Source organism: Alligator mississippiensis, chromosome 4 (genome assembly GCF_030867095.1).
Source record: "Alligator mississippiensis isolate rAllMis1 chromosome 4, rAllMis1, whole genome shotgun sequence".
NCBI lineage: Eukaryota > Metazoa > Chordata > Crocodylia > Alligatoridae > Alligator > Alligator mississippiensis.
Genome location: NC_081827.1, coordinates 53032905 through 53051450, shown reverse-complemented (window position 1 = coordinate 53051450; position 18546 = coordinate 53032905). Strand labels below are relative to the sequence as shown.

At 43.2% G+C, this 18546-nt stretch overlaps 1 protein-coding gene across 2 annotated transcripts in view; it reads left to right on the top strand.

The window, feature by feature from the left end:
• Window positions 1-18546, top strand: part of ZNF277 (zinc finger protein 277) — a 93117-nt gene that overhangs the window by 37452 nt on the left and 37119 nt on the right. For both annotated transcript variants that reach the window (XM_014601052.3, XM_019492456.2), the window contains 3 exons: window positions 4105-4303; window positions 10756-10844; window positions 13142-13224. In XM_014601052.3, coding sequence (XP_014456538.1) covers window positions 4105-4303; window positions 10756-10844; window positions 13142-13224 — 371 coding nt within the window. The remainder of the gene's footprint in view (window positions 1-4104; window positions 4304-10755; window positions 10845-13141; window positions 13225-18546) is intronic.

Genomic DNA, 18546 nt, shown 5'->3' with positions numbered 1-18546 from the left:
TTTTCTGCAAACAGTAGTGCTTGCTCCCCATGCTCCTAGCATAGGCACTTGAGCCCTGTGACTGGCACCTTTGATGCCCCCCGGCTCTGATGCCCAAAGGGCCCCTTATTGCTTACCTGTGGTGTACTGCTGGCCGCCCCATGGATTGCAGGTTCCCAATGTTCTCCTTCAGGCTGGGCTGTCCTTGTGGGTGCCACATGGTTCGGTGGTCCACAGCTTCCCCCACCCTCATCTTCCCCTCCCCCCGACAAGCCTAGTTTAAAGCCTGCCAGAGGAGATCCGCCAACCTAGAAGAGAACACACGCTTACCTTTGGGGGACAGGTGAAGCCCATCCCAAGTGAGCATGTCCCTCGTCATGATGCGCGGGTCACTGTCAAGGAAGCCGAAGCATGCCTCAAGACACCATTGCTGAAGCCGCCAGTTGGTCTCTCTAATGCAGTTCTCGTGTCATCTATGATTCTATGAAGCTCCTTGTGCAGCCAAAATTGTCTCTTGCCATTCTTCTTGTGTTTCCATCATGTCAGGACAGTTTCTCGTTGGGCCTCCCATACTGTGCCCTTTAGAAGCTCCCAGCCCTCTGGGCCTTTACCTTCCAGTCTGTTCTCCCATGGCACCATGCTTGTTAACTTCTTGAGTCAGAGAAGATCTGCCTTTTTGAAATCTAGCATCCTAATCTGGCTGACCTCATGCTTTCCCTGTCTCAGGATCTGGAATTCTGTTGTATTCTGATCTCTTCCTCCCATCACTTCCACATCCTCCACCAATTCTTCCCTGTTGGTCAGGACAAGATCCAAGATAGATGATCCCCTAGATGTATCTTCCACTTTCCAGAAGAGGAAGTTGGCCTCCACACAAATTAGGAATAGGCTTGACATTTTATGTTTGACTCCATTATTCCAGCAGATGCTGGAAAATTGAAGTCTCCCATCGGTACCATAGCTTTTGGGATAGATTTGTCACCTGCTAGAAGAGTGCCTCATCTACCTCTTCTTCCTGATTTGGTGCCCTATAATAAATCCCAACTGTTACATCAGTGTTGAATCTTTCACCTTTCATCTTCACCAAATGCATTCTGCTGTCCTGTCTCTTTCCTCCTGAACCAGGGAACCAAGTGTATGTGTGTTCTGACATATAAGGCAACACCTTTTCTCCCAAACCTGTCCTTCTGAAACGGAATATAACCCTTGATGTTGACATAAGAGCTGTCCCACCAGGTCTTGATTTGCCATTCAGATCATAATTCTTTTCACAGGCTGCATCTTCCAGCTCATCTTGTTTATTTCCCATGCTTATCTCATTTGCATACATGCATTGGATGTATTTTGCATTTTGACCTACTCACTTCCCTTTTATGCCCCTTGTAGCTCTCTGACCCTTTCCCACAGTTAAGTTGCTTCATCAAGTCCTTTCTCCTCTATATTGTTTGCTGTGTTGCTGGAGGATTTTAATCACCACCCCCTGTGGAACCTAATGTAAAGCTCTCCTTACTAGGTCAGCCAGATGATGTCCAAAGATCTTTTATCTCTGTTGTCATCAGATGGATCCCACCTCCTGATAGCATTCCTCCTCCCAAGAAATCTCAGCCATGAGTTCGTTTCCAGGATGTGATGGTGTCTGCCTGGACCCTTGCCTTCCATAGGAAGAATCAGTGAGAAATACCACGTGTGCTTCAAGCTCCTTAATCCTCTTGCCAAGAGCCTCATGGGCTAGAGACCGAAGTTACACATGAACCAGTTTAAGTGATCAAAAACTTGTTTAAACCTGTAACAGAATAGAAGTTCAGTGCACGTAAACCAGTTTCAAAATGGCCAAAACTGGTTTAAGGTAAACCTGGTTGAATGTAGTATCAAACTTAACTGACTTGGGTTAAACAGTTTATGGAACTTTTCTCCCAAACCCATTCCTGGTTCAAGTTAAATCACAGTATCCCAGCATGCTTTCCAGTCATAGGCTGGGATGTGCTGTCTGCTTGAGCAGAGCAGGATTGGCCCCACCCTTCTGCTCCCTAGCCAGGGCAGTGAGGGCTGGCTGACAAAGTGCTGGGGGTGAGAAACCCATCTGGCGTAGCCTGGTCTGCTTGGTGAGGGTGGAGCAGCCTCTGCCAGTGTTTTCCCTGATAGAGTGAAGGGGGTAGGGGTGTCAGCCAGCAGGCTGCGGGGGAGGAGGGGAGGGAGGGAGGGGAATTAAACTGCTGGCTGCTCACATGGCAGAGGATGTGACCAGAGCAAGGCCAGCTCTGACCATGTCCACCACCACGCAAGTGGTCCGTGGGGCAAAAAGCTAGGCAGACCCCAGCTGGTTTACCCATGCATGGGGGAGACGGGGGAGTTTAATCCTGCTCCCTGGCCCTGCTTTGCTTGAGGCACTGTACTGACCAGTGTCTGGCCACACACCCTGCTCCCCCAAGGGACAAATTTTGCAAAGCTGCTTTCCCCTTCCCCCTCCAGGCACACCCCAGCTGGGGTCCTTGGAGGCCAGGGTGGGGATTTAAAGCCCTCCCCAGTCATACTCAGCAGCCTGCCAGGGCCTGACCAGCTGCCGCCACCCCCTGCCCCCTCCCCCCCCCCCCCCCTCCCAGCTCAGCTTCCCTCCAGCATTGCAGCTGCTGCCGAAAGTAAGGGAAGGGAGGACTCGCTCTACCACCCCCTGGCTTCTAGCCTGAACCCCTGCGGGCATGTGGCTGCATTTCCAGAATCTAAAGTGAATGTCTATTCACTTGCAAATCAGTTCAATATATGCAGGTTAGATGAACCTGCAAAGATTGAATTAATTCAGGCTCAGGCTTTTTGAATGTCTGTACTTAGCCATACTCATCTCTAATCTGCTCAGTGTCATTCCTGGTATTATTGTTGGTGCTTACATAGATGAGTGGGAAGGGGTAAAGGATGGGTGAGCTTTGGCTGTCTTTCTGTGACGTCCTGAATTTGGGCTCCAGGCAGGCAGTACACCTCCCGGGACCCCAAATCTGGATAACACATTGGTACATCTGTCCCCCACAGAAAAGAATCGCCAACCACCACCACCCTTTCTTTTTGGTGCAGTGCTCCTGAAGTCCCTGTCCTTGAGGCCTTGTGCTTCCTGCTCTCTAGGCTGCTGCCTCTTCTGCCTCATGCCTGCAGATGTCCTCTCCTCTGTCTTTTTCTCAGCAGCTCCACCTCCGAGCGCTTGAAAGTGGTTGCTGACTTCAGTCTGCTGTTCTTCGGTTCTGCTCCTCCTCCTTTGAGTAGTCGCATGCTGCCACTTCCCCTCATTGCACAGTGGCTTCTCCAGTACTAGCTTCTTGTAACTCTTGTCCAAGTTATCTTCCTGATCCCTAACGCAATGTAGCATGGACACCTGTGCTTCCAGTCTTTGAATTTTCTCCAGGGCAGATACCAGCTTACACATGGTGCAGATGAAGTGCAAGAGGAACATGAATGTGGTGCATCCCATGCAAGTCACAACAGCTGAGCCAGACTCCATTTGTACCTCCTTTGTTCCCTGGATAACACTTATGCTTTATGGAGAAAAAAAGATACTGAAACTATTCTAGTAGACACTCAAACTACTATAGTAGAAATAATCCATGTGCTACAAGGCAAGCTTTGGCAACTAGAAGATTCCTGATGGAGGAAGGCAAGTCACATACCACAAAGTCCTTCAGAAATCCAGTGAGTGGTGAAAGGTTTACGAGATGAACAAGAAAGTGTAATGGATAAATTGGAGTACAGTGATGTTTGCTGTACACAATCTGACCCCTTATGTTTAGGAGAATAAACATAATAGGCTCTCGCTCTCCACCCAGATATCTGACCCTCCATGGCTTGGATCACAGTTGGAACTGGTACACTCATACTGGCCCATTTCTAGCTTCACTACCCAAACTTGTAAATGATGTCAACTCACTGGCTCACAGACATGAAAACGTGGTGGCCTCGCTAGTAAATCTGCCCTTTGTTGTTATTGGGGAAAGCTACATTAAGAAGCAACAAAAACCTGCCTGATTTCATCTATACTGTCTTAAAAAAAAAAAGACTTGAAAGACTCTAGATTCATTTATGATTACTTAATAACTTAAGAGAGCAAATATCTGTCTAACAATTTTTTTCTTTTGTTTATCTCAGATGGAGAGTGTATTTTGGAACCTCTGTCTTTGCCAGAAAGTCCAGGTGGTGTTGTTGCTGTAGAAAGTTCTCCATCTGCGCCTTGCATTTTTTGTGAAGAATATTATCCTTTATCAGAACAAGACCAACTTTTGAAGCACATGATTATTGAACACAAGCTTGTCATAGCGGATGTCAGGCTGGTTGCAGATTTTGAAAGGTAAAGTTTTCTTAGTTAAAAATATATTTGGGTAATGTGTAGCAACCCCCCATATGCCTGGTACATAAGTTTTCTGAAAGACTTTTGGATGTTGGGGAGCAGTTTTATTTTTTCTGCCACATTTTTTCTGTGGGTACTTTCTGTCCTATTGTTACTGTTGTTTTCAATGATAAGAGGAGGTATTTTGATTTTAACACAGGATATAGTATTTGCCATATGAGAAACAAATTGTCCAGGAGATCTCTGGCAATTCTAGCTTCTTTGGTACAGCTATTTATTTCATGCAGCACATTTGTAGTCTGTCTGTTCTTTCTATTTCTGCCTGTCTTTCCAGTACAAACCTTTGTTCCCATCGCTCAAGTTCTTTTTGTCAAAACCCTGACAATGGAGAACAAGGAGGGCTGGTTAGGACACATGCTTTAAAACATAGGATTGCGTCCAAGAACTCATACTTGTTTCCTATAGCAGCCTGTATTTTTCTGTATAGATTGCACTTTGTCTTACCATGCTGTGACATCTTCCACAGCTGCTTCACCAACAACCCCAGCAAGATCACATTTCTCTCCTTTACAGGGTCTTCCCTGTAGCTGGCAAGACCCAGGTGACTCTTGCATGTCAGTGTATAGTCTAATCTTCTGGGTTGGCTTTTGTGTATCTAGTGTTTTGTGGTTAGCAAGGATCTGGGATTTCCGTTTCCCCCAAAAAACAGAAATTTTCTCTTGAAAGGAGAGAATCATCTACGTTTTCCTTTAAAGGAGAGAAACCCAGGAAACCATGGGTTTCCCCTTGCAGGCTGGCAGAGTTCCAGCCTGCAAGGGGCTGCTTGAGGCCAAGCAGAGTGGGAGGAGGGCAATCAGAGGCAGGGGGCGCCATGTGCATCTGTGCGTGCGTGAGTGCATGCGCGCACACAGAGTCCCTCCCTCATTGCGTGTGCACGTGCACACACTAATATCAGGCAGCATGGTAGAAAGCAGCTCCCTGCAGGTAAGTATGGGGAGGCATAGGCGATGAGTGAGGTGTAGGGGGCGCTCCCCTATGGCCGAATGCTCCACTCCCCAGCCGGTGCCCCTGCAGGCACTCCTGCCTGCCCCCTCTGCCTGTCACCTAAGTGGCGAGCATGGTTGGTCAGGGGGTGCACGTGCACCTTTGTGCAGCCCCTACACATTGCCACTGGAGCCATAGGCAGCTCATCCCAGGGGTGGGGGCAGGCAGCAGATCCCCACCACTGCGCACAGTCTCAAGGAGGGGTTGGGCCCATAGGCAATGTGTCAGGGAGTCTTGGGGACCTGTCTCCCCAGACTTCTGCACCCACAGTGGGGCATGGGGCTTTATCCTGACACCAAGCAGGAGCTGCTTCTGCAGCCCAGTGACTGGGACTCAGTGTGGGAGGGCAGAGCAGGGCAGGAAGGCTCAGTGCCACTGCCACCAGGAGCACTGCATTGCCATAGCTGCCAAGGTGAGGTTCCATAGCTGCCAAGGTGAGGTGCCTTGGCAGTGGCACAGATTTGGCCCCTCCATTGTCACCATGGCAGTACTGCGTTTGTGGTGGCAGCAGCAGCACAAAGCCTCCTGCCCTGTTCTGTGCAGAAATCTTGCGGGGTGCATGGGCCCTCATACCCTCCCGACAAGTCACGTATGGGTGTCTAGGGGCGGTGGCAGTGGGTTGGGAGTGAGAAACTCTGGCAGAGATGGAGGCTGTGGGTCAGGAGTGAGGGGCACCAGCAGGGCTGGGGGTGGGGGGCTGTGGCTTGGGAGTGAGGGGCAACAACATGGGCAGGGCACCGGCCGGCTGCTCACCGCCACAAAGCAGTGGTGGGAACAGCCACAGCTGGACCCACATCTTGGTGAGGAAAGGAGGCATGGGGAGCTCTGACTTTTTTTTTTCCATGATAACACCCCCCCCCCCCCCCCCCAAATCTCATGCCAAAATATAGAGATATTTAGAATTAATTTTTTTGTAATGATTGAGGCACTGGTAGGCCTCAAAATTGTTTTAAAATTGTACATATATCAATAAAATATTGCCTTCAGCTGATACCTCATATATATATATATAGCGGCATTTCATTTTAGTTGTGGAAAATTGCAGATTTTGGGGGGGGGGCATTTAATCAGAGAATTTTGGATTTTTAACCGAGAAAACCAGGATCCCTAGTGATTTCAGCTTTTGGCATAATAAGTTTTCATACCAGTTGGATACTTTACGCATTAAGCCTTTTCAGTACTTAGAGTATACACTTAAGTGATCAGGCAAATTCACAGAGCACTAATTTATATCTAAATGCAGTTGAAAGGATGCAATGAAATATGCAAAGGGAAAGTCTAAGCCACCTAACACCCTAAGAATTGCATCCATTTATTTGGAAATGAAGCTTAACATTGTTAAAAACAGATATCAATACTTGCTTCTGTTTTAATGCTGCAAGCTAGTAGAGCAAGAAGGCAATGCTCTTTAAAGATAATATGAGATTCCTCATAAACAAAAGGTTCAGAACTGCGGTATACTGGAGTGCCAATTTAACTCTGATGGTGGGATTATTCTGACTAAATAGAAATGTATTTTAAAATCACCTTTTCAAGAAAGCATGTGTTCAAATTCTTTGCTGCTGATATAAATGGAAAGAAACCACATCTGATAGAAAGTGGTTGCAAGATAAAAAATAGTGAAGTTGCAGCTCTCTGACCTGCTCTATCTTGCTTCTTTTACTGTCCAGTTCTGCAGAAGGTATGTTCTCCTAGCCTATGAAATTAGACTTTGTAATAGTAAAGTGAGTTTGACAGGGTTGGAGTGAACTGAGAGAGCCTGCTTTGTACAGCTAACAAAAAATATATAGTTTGTTTTAAGTATCCATAGGGTTGGGCGCACAACTAGCTACAAACCACCCACAAAGAGTCATTAATAGTTTGCTGTGAGACTAGGACAGAGGTGGGCAATTATTTTGGATGGAGGGCTGCTTACCGAGTTTTTTGACAAGCCATCGAGGGCTGCATGACAGGCAACCAGGGGCAGATAAATATTTATTTTCTAAATTTTTTAGGGGCCCCGTGGGCCAGATAGAATGTCCTGGAGGGCCACATCTGGCCCACGGGACACATTTTGCCCACTCCTGGACTAGGAGGATACTTCAAGTGAAGCTGTTGTGCAAAAAAAGTAAGTCCCACTCTGGGGTCTATTCACAAGGGCATTTATGGAAGACATAGGAGATAATTATTCCACTCTATTTGGTATAGTGAGACCTCGGCTGGAATACTGAGTCCAACTCAGTGTACCATAACATAAACAACATCTAGACAAATTGAACAGAGTCCAGAAAAGAGCATCAAGAATGATAAGATGTTTAGAAGATATTTCCTATGATGAGAAGTTGCGTGTTTTGATTCGTTTAAGCTGGAGGAAAAAAGAAGACTAAAAGGGCGACATGATAAAAAAAAAAAAAAATTTAAAAATTCCAGTGTGTAAGTTTCTTATAAAGAAGAGGCTGATTTTTCGTCATTTCCACTAAATAGGAGAAGAAGAAATTATCTTTTCCTGCAAACAGCTTTTAGTTGAATATTAGGAAAACCTTCCTAACTACAAAGTTACTGAAACACTGGAACAGGCTGCCTCAGGAAGCCATGGAATCTCCTTCACAGCACAGTTTCGAGACCAGATTAAATACTGTCTGAGCATAATTGATCCTGCATTAATGCAGGGGGATAGATTAGAATGATTTGTGTATCAAAAGACCCATGGAGATTTCCTCCAAGAAAACTGACCGTTCACACTGCAGTGAAACATCTCTTGTCTCACAGTTTGTATCTTGCAACAGTAGTATCTGATTTTTTTTATGTTGGTAGTGTTTCAAGAGAATGTAATTTCTGCAAACAGATCTTGCAAGCATACACATGCACTGAATTTATATCCAGGTTGCCACATTGAGTCATTTCATATATGTAAATATAAGAATATATGTAGGTAAATTTACAGGTTCATGTTTTATTTTGCAATTCTGAATTACTAGCAGGTAGGCCTCTAGGTTGATTTTTCTTTCCATAGAACTCTGGGTATTGCAGTGCAGTGCTGTCCTGTACTGTACAGAGAACAGAGTTAGCTGTAGAACTGAAGCAAAACAGCTGTGCCAACACAATGGGGATTCCACTGATGTAGCTCTGCTGGCTTATATGACCCCAGGCAGTACTGCTGCATGGCTCCGCATTGTGCTTTGTAGACCAATCAGCTCATTCAGTTAGTGCAGGTATCCCTGTACTCTGTTGTGTAGACATGCCCTCGAAGCTCATCGGAAAACAGCTGTCTAGTTTTTGTTTCTGTTTCTACAGTATTTCCTACTTCAGTGGGGCCCAGATATCAGTTGAGATCCACTAGGCTTATTGTATTACAAGAAATAATAATAAAATCTTGGTTTCAGTTTTCTCAAGTAATAAATTGAAACTGTTACTTTTAAAATTTGCTGGGGCTCCTCCAAACAGAGTTGGTGTGTGTTTTACATTCTTTTTTGAATCTTCCCCTCCCATGTCTCTCTAGTTTCCTAAGCTATCAAGCCTCAATTTGTTCCTTTTAAGGGGGCGAAACTGCTTGAAGTGTATGTTTTAAAGTTGTGACTTCTACAGCATCTTACCCTCTTGCATGGAGTTCATGTAACTCTGAGCCCAGTGTTCTGGGCATTCAAAAATATTTCTGTATCCTTTTTTTTTTTCTAGTACAGATGTAATTTTACTCCCTGCTTAACACTTAGTACCTGCAGCCACAAAACAGGCCTGCCTGTTCCCCTCCTGACAGTCCCAGGGCTCAAACTACCACCTACCAGACATGCACACATGCCCCACTAACTTTGGCTGCCCCCCAAAAAGTTAGTGAGTGATATCAAAGGGCTGTCTGCCCAGCAAAGAGGCCATGAGCAGCCCCAAACTGCTGCCTTCTCACCTGCCAGGGCCTGAACACTCTCAGCTGCCCCAAAACTAAAAAACATTTAAAAACCGCGTTTTGGCCACACCAACTCACCCATCCTCAGAAATATTCCTAGGGCTCCCACTGAAGCCTGGCTTACAGTCTGGGGCTTGACATGGTATGCCTTGGCAAGGGCTTTCAGCATGCCATGCCAAGCTTTGCATCTTTGCAGGCTGGAGCCCTGGCACTGGTCAGATGGGCTCTGGAGCGCATCTCAGCTTGGCATGTCTTGGGGTGAAAAACAAATTTCTAACCCTAGCGAGGGCCACAAATCCCAACTGAAGATTGCGTGATCACACCCAGACTTGGGCTGTGAACCTTGTGACTACTGAATTAACACTGAGTTCCTTAGCCACAGAACAGGCCTGTTTACTCAGCACCTGATAGACCCAGGGCTCAAACTACCACCTGCCAGATATACACGCACACCCCACCACCTTTGGCTGTCCAAAAAAAAAGTTTTTTTAATTGACAGGCCATGTGAAAGGGCCATCTGCCCAGCAAAAAGAAGCCACAAGCAGCCATAAACTCTGTCCTTTTATCTGCCAGCCTCATAGACGCATCACAAGCCCATAGGCCTGTTGCCGTACCTGCCAGGGCTTGAAATGGCCTCAGCTGCTCCAAAACTAACAAATTAAAAAAACGCATTTTGGCTGCACTGACTCTTCCATCCTCAGACACATTCCCAGGGCTCCCACTGAAGCCCAGCCTACTCTCGGGGGCTTGGTGTGGCATGCCAAAACCCTGGGTTTTCGACATGCCACTTTCAAAAGGGGTTTCAGCATGCCAGGCCAAGCCTTGTATCTTTGCAAGCCGGAATCCTGGCACTGGACAGATGTGCTCTGGAGTGCATCTCAGCTTGACATGTCTTGGGGTGAAAAAAAAAGTTCTAACCCCAGCGAGGGCCACAGAACCAGACTGAAGATCACTTTCCCATCAAGCCGTGAACTCCCAATTTTTTTTATTACCAGATTAACAAATCGGGGGCCTCAGCCACTGCTCAACTTCCAGTAGACCAAGTGCTCAAACTACCACTTGCCAGACATATATACAGCCTGGTGACTGCCCCCCCCAAAAAATGTGATGGGCTGTGTCAAAGGGCTGTCTGCCTAGCAAAAAGAGGCCACGAGCAGCAACATGCTCTGCCCTTTTATCTGCCAGCCTCATGCTCAGCCTCAGAGATGCTTTGCAAGCCCACAAGACTGCTGCATTCTTGCCTGCTAGGGCTTCTGTCTAAAGACATGACAATTTTACATTATGGATATGAACCTTGATCCAAAGATGCCTGCCTTTGACAGGGCCAGGCCCAGAATAATTTCATTGTATACATGAGTTCTTTACATGGTACATATTGTAAGAAAGATGCTGCAAAACCAGCATTAAAAATTTATTTGAAATAAACCTCTTCTGGGAATTGAAGGATGGAAAGTTAATCTAAAATGTTCTTCTTCTGTAGTTTTTTTTTTAAGCATCCTCCTTCATATGCACCCCCTTATTTTATTGTAAGGTACGTTTTGTATTGGAAGAAGAGATTCACAGAGCAGCCCATCACCGACTTCTGTAGTGTGATAAGAACAAATTCAGAAGCTCCATTAGGTAAGTGTACTTATGTGCTCTCTGCTGAGCAGATCCTGCCTGGTAAACTCTGTCTTATCCTATGGGCTCAATCTTGCAATATGTTAGCAGTCTGACACTAGTCCATAGTATCATACAAGTATTATTTATCTTTAACTACATGTTTAATCTCATCCTTTTGGTAGGATTTAAATATGTGCTTGGGTGCTGTGCTGGAAAAGGATGAGTTTAAGTACATAGTTTAAGTGTTTTCCTGGATCGTGGCCAAATTGTATAGGAACACCAAGGATCAAGCCCTGGGAGCAGTGCTTACCACATCAAGCTAAAGGGTGTGTTGTCGCTGGTAGTACAAATATGATAGGGAATCTCCCAGTATTGTAGGGAAGCACAGGCTCTGTACTTCTCCTTTTTCTCCTCCCCTGCTTGTGAAGTGAACACATGACAGTAAGGCCACAGTATCACTGTCCTTTTGCACAATTTGTGGTGACCACTGCCCTAGAAATATTACAAGGAAATTATAATCTTCATGCTAAGATTGGAAAGGCATGGTTGTCTGCCCCCCGTACAAAATTGCTTAGAGCTTCAGAGTGAAAACCGTGGTTCACAAGTCTGCTTCTCTGGCACAATGGAGCATTTTACTTTAAGAATCAAGCTTGTCTGTGTAAAAAAACAAACAAAAATTTTTTTTCTTAGAGGCTGGTTCAATGCTGTGGAATTAATTCCCACAGGAACCAGAACTGTCAGAAATCTCACCATCTTCCTCTCCTGCTATAAAGTGCATTCATTTGACATTCTGTTCTCTAACATAAATACATAGCAGTGTGTACATTTGAAAAAAAATAAGAGAGAGAATTGTTAAAATACTACCCTAATTATGCCATTCTCTCTGTAGCAGAGAGAGGGGTGGGGGGAAGAGGGGATCACACATGGCTGATGTTAATCACATTAGTGGAACACTGGAAGTGTTTCAATACAATTGTCATGAGGACAACGTAGATAAAAATAAACTTTTTAAAATTCAATGTAAATATTTCCTAAATAAACTCATTTAAAACGTGAAGTTATGGCAAGTGAAATTTAAGACCTTAATTTTAATTTATTTTAAAATATTAAATTAGAAAAATTAAAGCAGTGTAAGCTTTTATTACTGAAATTCTAAAAAAGATGAAAACACTAAATAGATGGAAGTTGCCGCTTTATCACCTAGAACCAGTTTGTGGAAGTGCTAGTTTAGCTTTTGACAGTAATAGCCTCTTTTGGCTACTATCATCTCAGTATTCCTTCATTTCAGTGCTTCATCTCTTTCAAAATTAATTTTAAAAACTCATTCAAAATGTAGGAATTGATTTGGGAAAGGAAAAAGCAGGGAAGTTTTTCTGTAAGAAGAAAATGAGGTCTACCAGTTCTAAAATCTTGAAGGACATGAGGACCAGAAATAATTTACATTTACTACCCACAGATGATACTTTCTTTGTGTGATGAATTGGTTTTGATAACCCTTTTATTCTCATGCATTCAACATTTTTAACTAATATAAAAACATGCTTTTTTCTGCATTTGAATTTTAATTCCCATTTCCATCCAAATGCAGCTGGACAAAAATCTCAAATAACAGAATTAATCCTATAGTAAATGAGAACTGTATCACTCCTAATTTCTTACTGAGATATTCATTCTTACATATTTAGTGTAAGTTTGAGTTACATTTACTACATACACTATCTATATATGTCATAGTTTATAGGCATAGATAGCTATGTCATATAGATTTAATGTAGTTTTCTGGTAACAAAGGAAAGGTATCAGATTATAGCAACCTTTGCATATCAACCTGTCGTAGAAAAATCACTAAAAACTACAAAAGTAAAACAATTAGAATCAGTTGTTTAAGCCAAGTGTGTCTGTCTGATAACAAAGCTCCTGATTAATATTCATGATTTACATCAATATGAGGGCCTTATAAGTACCTTCATGGTATAGTATAAAGAGGGGAAAGACCTAAAGAAAGTTCTGCAAGGGCTTGGCACACTCTGGCTTTATTTACATCAGTAATAGTACAAATGGGTGCAAATCCATTTGCTAATACTATTGTACATAGTCTAAGCCAGTGTTGGCTTGGGCCCATAAATGTAATCATTTACAGCAGGATAATAAAAATCTTAGTCCTTCTAAAATGAAGACTAAAGTCATTTTTTACGTAGTTAAATATAATTTAATTAGTTCTCAGAAGCTGAAGAAAACCCAAAGGTGTAGTGTGTTACGTACCAGGACATCTGTAAAACAGCTGTAAATGTTTCCTTTGCACTTTCTCTTAACAGAGGAACAGGACAATTATTTTCTTTTATGTGACGTTTTACCAGAAGACCGATTACTAAGAGAACAGCTGCAGCAAAAGAGACTGGTAAGGAATTTTTTACAGGACTGAATACCTCAAAAACTGAAACAATATAATAGAAAGTATGTAAATGTGCATGGCATTTAAATTAAGGAATTTTATGTTAAACTGTAGAGAAATAAATCCTGATTTAGCTTTTTTCCCCAGTTGCCATTTCAGCGCACACAAAAACCCTCATTTATAGATGCTTCTGTGGAAGAGTTTTTACCTGCAGGCTGTTTGTCAGTTTTCCACAGCAGTGGAAAATAAGCCCTGTAAAAAAAAAAAAAAAAAAAAAAAAAAAAGAAGAAGCTGAATTTGCTGAATAATTCTTTTCTTGCAAGAATTTGCTTTGCATTAGCACTTTTTTTTTTCCAGAGTGTAATAATACAACCAAGCGTGTGGTTGAAAAAATGGAAACACAAGCATCTCTATCATTTTGAGGGCTTATAAAGACCAAATGCTCCTGCCAAGCCCCAGATCGAGTAGCTGGGGCTGGCAGATGCAAGGGGAGCAATCCTCCTGCTAGCTGAATTAGTACTCTACAGCCTGAATTAGCACTCTACACTCCACTGTCAGATGAGAGTTTAAGGAGAAATGGACATCAGTAAATTATTTGGGCCTAAGTATGCAACCCTTGTTTTTGACCATATCTCCCTTTCTTGTTCAGCAGAACTACTTAGTTTTGGCCTCTTAGGAAGAGAGAGCAGAGGTTGCCCTAAGGGTTGAAACCTTCATTCCCATGCATATCATGGTGACCCCAACAATTGGGTTGCTAAGAAATGACAAAAGGACAGTTGATTCTACTCTGTTTCTGTTATGATCCACCCCCAATTCTTCCCCAGTAGCAGGGCAGAGCTCAAGTCTTTCACTATGTTTTTGTACTGCTTAACACAAATACAGCCCAGGTATAATTGGGACCTTTGTGCATGCCCACAGAGGATTATTATAGAGATGCACACAAGGTGCAAATTGTCTGTAGAGCGGATCCATGCCATCTCCTCTGCAGTCCCAGGCTAACAAAGCTCTACAAAGAAATTCAGGATTTGACTTGTCCTTGCTCTTCTTAAAGGTAGAATGTGAAGTTAAAACAAAAACAGTGTTTGTGTCCTTCATTGCTGCCTTTGTATAAAGAATCCTTAATTATTTTTGTCCTTTTTTTAATATTAGAAAGAATAAATCCTGATTTTTTTTTTGATTTTTTTTTTTTTTTTTTTTTTCCTCCTCTTATCCAAGAATTTAGCCTGAGACCTGAGCTGCAGCCCTAGCTGAGGCTAAGAAAGTCACAGCTTGGTTTTAGTAATAAAGACATTTAGTTTTTCACTTTCCTTTGCTGCGATCTGAGTGTTGACTTGCAAGTTAAATAGTTATTTTGCTTTGTAAAGTCCTTTGCCGCTGAACAAATCTAACAATGAAGGGTTAGCTGGCAAGTAGGTTTGTGAGTTTTTTACAAAATAAAAGACCAGAATTACACAGCTTCTGCTGAATTCTCCAGCCTCAGAATCCAAACTTGTGTTCTGAAGGCTTATCTAAACATGAATAAAGGTTGGGGGGGGTTGTTTGTTTGTTTGGTTTTGCAGGGGGAGGTTGTTTTTTAAAGGTGTAAGGTAACACTTTATTGATGTGCCTTAAAACTCTAGCATAGAGAGGGAATGTCCATTATAAAATGGGTAGAATATTAGCTAATCAAAACAAACAACACAGTGGAAGGAAGTGTCATTTTAAATATTGCTTTTTATTTTGGCATGGGTAAACTCACGTGGTAGTTACTAACAATATGCACCACAGCTCCAGTGTTATCTCAAGGATTGCCTCTGGGTTTTTATACACTCCAACCTTGGTCAAGCTCATTCCTTATAGGCCACTTCCAAAATGTCTCTTGTCACCCTGATATTTCTACCGTTGGGGACAATCTTAATTCCTCGTGGCTCTTCTGTTTGAAGTGCATTGTTGCATTTTCCCTTAAAGTTTTTGCCAACTTTGAAATCACTTGAAATATATGTGAAAAACTGGTATCCTTAACAACATTAACTGAATCTTTAAAACTTCACTCCATTGTCTTTCCAGTCATAGACACTGACTTTTACTTGTGCAGGGGGGACCTGCAAAAGTAAAAGTCAGCGCATGTGATGATGGACATGTGGAACCAGCACTTACGAGGCTTAAGGTGGTGGACATGTGGAAAGCTTTATGCATTTCAGGTGAAAGCCCTCTTCCCGAGGTGGGGCCAGGGCACTCAGGCCCCACGTACTTGGCACCTCTGCTTCCACTGTTTTGTCAAATATTTTTTTCTTTCCATGAAACTCGCTGCCAATGTGCTGGCTAACAGCCAATCCCATATGCAGCCTCCCTTGACCCTTCTTGGTTATGTTTGTGCTCAGCAACAAGGTCCTTGGGCCAAAATATTCACTTGACATCTTGGTACTTTTCAACAGGATGTTGCTACAGTATTCCATTGGATGCCAGGGAACGTATTGAAAAGAAAATAGATCACTCTAGAGCAGTGGTTTTCAACCTTTTTTTCATTTAGTGGACCACTAAAAAACTTTGAATGGAGGTGCAGTCCCTGTTGGAAATTTCGAATGGAGGTGCTGACCCCTTCGAATTGTAAGCATGAGTATTCACATATTTTTGATCATAGTCATCTTATGTGGACATGTAGATATAGTTTGTGAACCCCCAGGGGTCTATGGAACACAGGTTGAAAACCACTGCTCTAGAAAGATCCAGTTGGTGTTTTCCCTGTCTAGGATTCAACTCTGCTGCGGTCAGAGACAGGATACTGGGCCAGGTGGACCATTGGTCTGACTCAGTTTGGCACTTCCCATGTTCTTGCTCCATTCTATTAATCCTTACATATATGTCAAAGGTAGTCTTGTTCTTGTTTCTTTAATAGAGACATTTCTTTGTTTTTATTCTTTAAATCTAACCCAAATCACCAGAACCTTTGAAACTTTTATTCGTACAATCATGAAGGAAGCAGCTTCTGATCTGGTTCATTGAGTGAAATATATTTGGAAACTCAGTCCCTAGTGATATTTAAAAATAATTAACAGGAAGTCCCTAGGCATACTTCAAATACAGGCTTAGACCAGGTTTGGAGGCTCAGTTGGGACTCACTAATGGTTGAAACTGTTACTTCTGCTTTTCCTCATACTTCTGCTTTTCCATATATTTTCCAAGCCTCTAATATTTTTGTTGCTCTTCTCCAGCCTCATTTCAGGTTGTCTATATTAGTGTTAAAGCACAATAATTGTAAACTAGGCACATCATTCCAGCTAAAACTTAACTGGTACTGAACAGAGTAGAATACAAATAGAGTTGAACAGAGTAAATAAATCCTATGTCTAGCATATAACGACTGTCAATGCAGCCCTAAATAACACTTGGGGTCGGTCGGTCTGTCTGTCTTGAAAGAGCATCATATTGTTGATTCATTCAGTTGAATGAATAACTTATGGTCCTTTCTCATCCTCATTCCCCCCCCCCCCAATCTCTCTTCTGCAGTACTGGAGCCTTACTAGTTATTCCTTGTTTGGCCTCTGCATTTGATTTCCCCCCCCCCCCCCCCATATTGTTTTGTACCTGTTTTTATTGCATTTCACCTTGTTGATTTCAGAGCACATTTTCCAATTTATCAATAACTTTTTGAATTTTGATACTGTCTTCCAGAGTGCTTGCAACTCCTCACAGCTTGGTCTTCATCTATATTTTTTTAAATGTACTTTCTATTCCATTCTCCAAATAACTAATGAAAAAAAAAATAGAACTTGGCCCAGGAGAAACCCCTGCAGGACCCCAATTTTTGAAAATGCCCTCACAAAATGACACTGAATCATTCATGACAATTATTTGAAAGAAGTTTTGTTTCCACATTATGGTGATTCCACCTACACTATGTTGTCTCAATTTAATTTTCTGACCGTTGTATTGGGGCCATGTCAAATGTTTCACTTAAGTCAAGATATATGAAATCAGTTGTTTCCCCATTATTCACTAAGCCAGTTTTCCTGTCAAAGAGGGAAACAAGATTGGTTTGGCATTAATTGTGATTAAGATCATGTGGGCACCTTTTCTTGCCTGATGGTCCTCTTGGTCAGTGAGGGCCAACCTTTTTGGCAGCCATGTCACAAATTAGTCCTGTATTCTCCCTAAGTTCCACTTCAGTCCAATTCTCCTGTCCCATCTGCTGCTCCACTTTCTGCCCCCAGTCCTATGCTCTCTGATGGGAAGCTCAGTGTCACGCCGTGCGGTCCCAGCCATGCAGCTAGGAACCGCCTGGTGCTGGCTGCAGTGGGCTGGCTCCGGCAGGACGCAGTTCCTGGCTGCATGGCCAGGACTGCACAGCACAGCATTGAGCCAGCCCAGCTTGACTTGGCCCCCACAGAGCGAGGCAATTGTTGGTGATCTCCTCCCCGCCCATTCTTATCTGAGTTTCTGTTCTCAGATGGAGGGAGGGCAGAGGAGCAACCCCCTGGTTGCCAAGCCAGAAGCCTCTGCTGGGCAGGAGCTTCTTGTTGGGGGCTGGAGGTGGGACAGGGCCGGGTGGGCCTGGGTCCTGCAGCCACTGGGTCCTGCCACTGGCACCTTATCAGTTTTGACAAGCAGCCATTAGCAGCTATTAATTTTCTAAATGTTAGAGGGGCCCCATAGGCCAGACAGAATGGCCTGGCAGGCCGGTTCCAGCCTGAGAGCCCTATTTTGCTCACCCCTGGCCTATACTGTTCTCTGTTTTCCTCTTCTAATATATTTACAGAACCTTTCTTGTTGCCATTTGTCCCCTATTAGCCATGACTTATAGACAGGCTAAAGTAAAAAATATTATCTCCACAGGTTAATGCTAGTTATTTATGATCATGCATAGCCATAAGCCCTTGTTTCTTTTTGTATGACTGTTTTGATATTCAGCTTCTTAAGGAGCTCCCAATGTAGCCAAGTCAATCTTGGTACTTCTCATCTCTTCTCCACATTGAGTAATTTGTCATTGGGCCTTATAGTATAGTCTCTTTTCAGTATCTGTCAGGTTTCCTCATTTTCTATTCCTAGATTATCTTGCCATGAGACTGTTCCTACCAGTTTCTTGTTTGTTTTGAAGTCTGTTTTTAAGTATGTTATCCTTATTTTATTTCTGTCTTTCATCTCCTTATGATTATGAACTGTCATTTCATAATCACTTTTACTTGCTTCAATTTATCCTGCTTACTCTCCTTACTCCTGGTATTTGTTTAAAGATGTCTGAGAGGTTCTGCGGATTGCCCTATTGTTCACTTTTTACCTTTCCCATGACACTTCCGGTTTCCCATTTCTCACCAGATTTAAGCCTTTTCACTAGGTCATTATTTCTTTTAC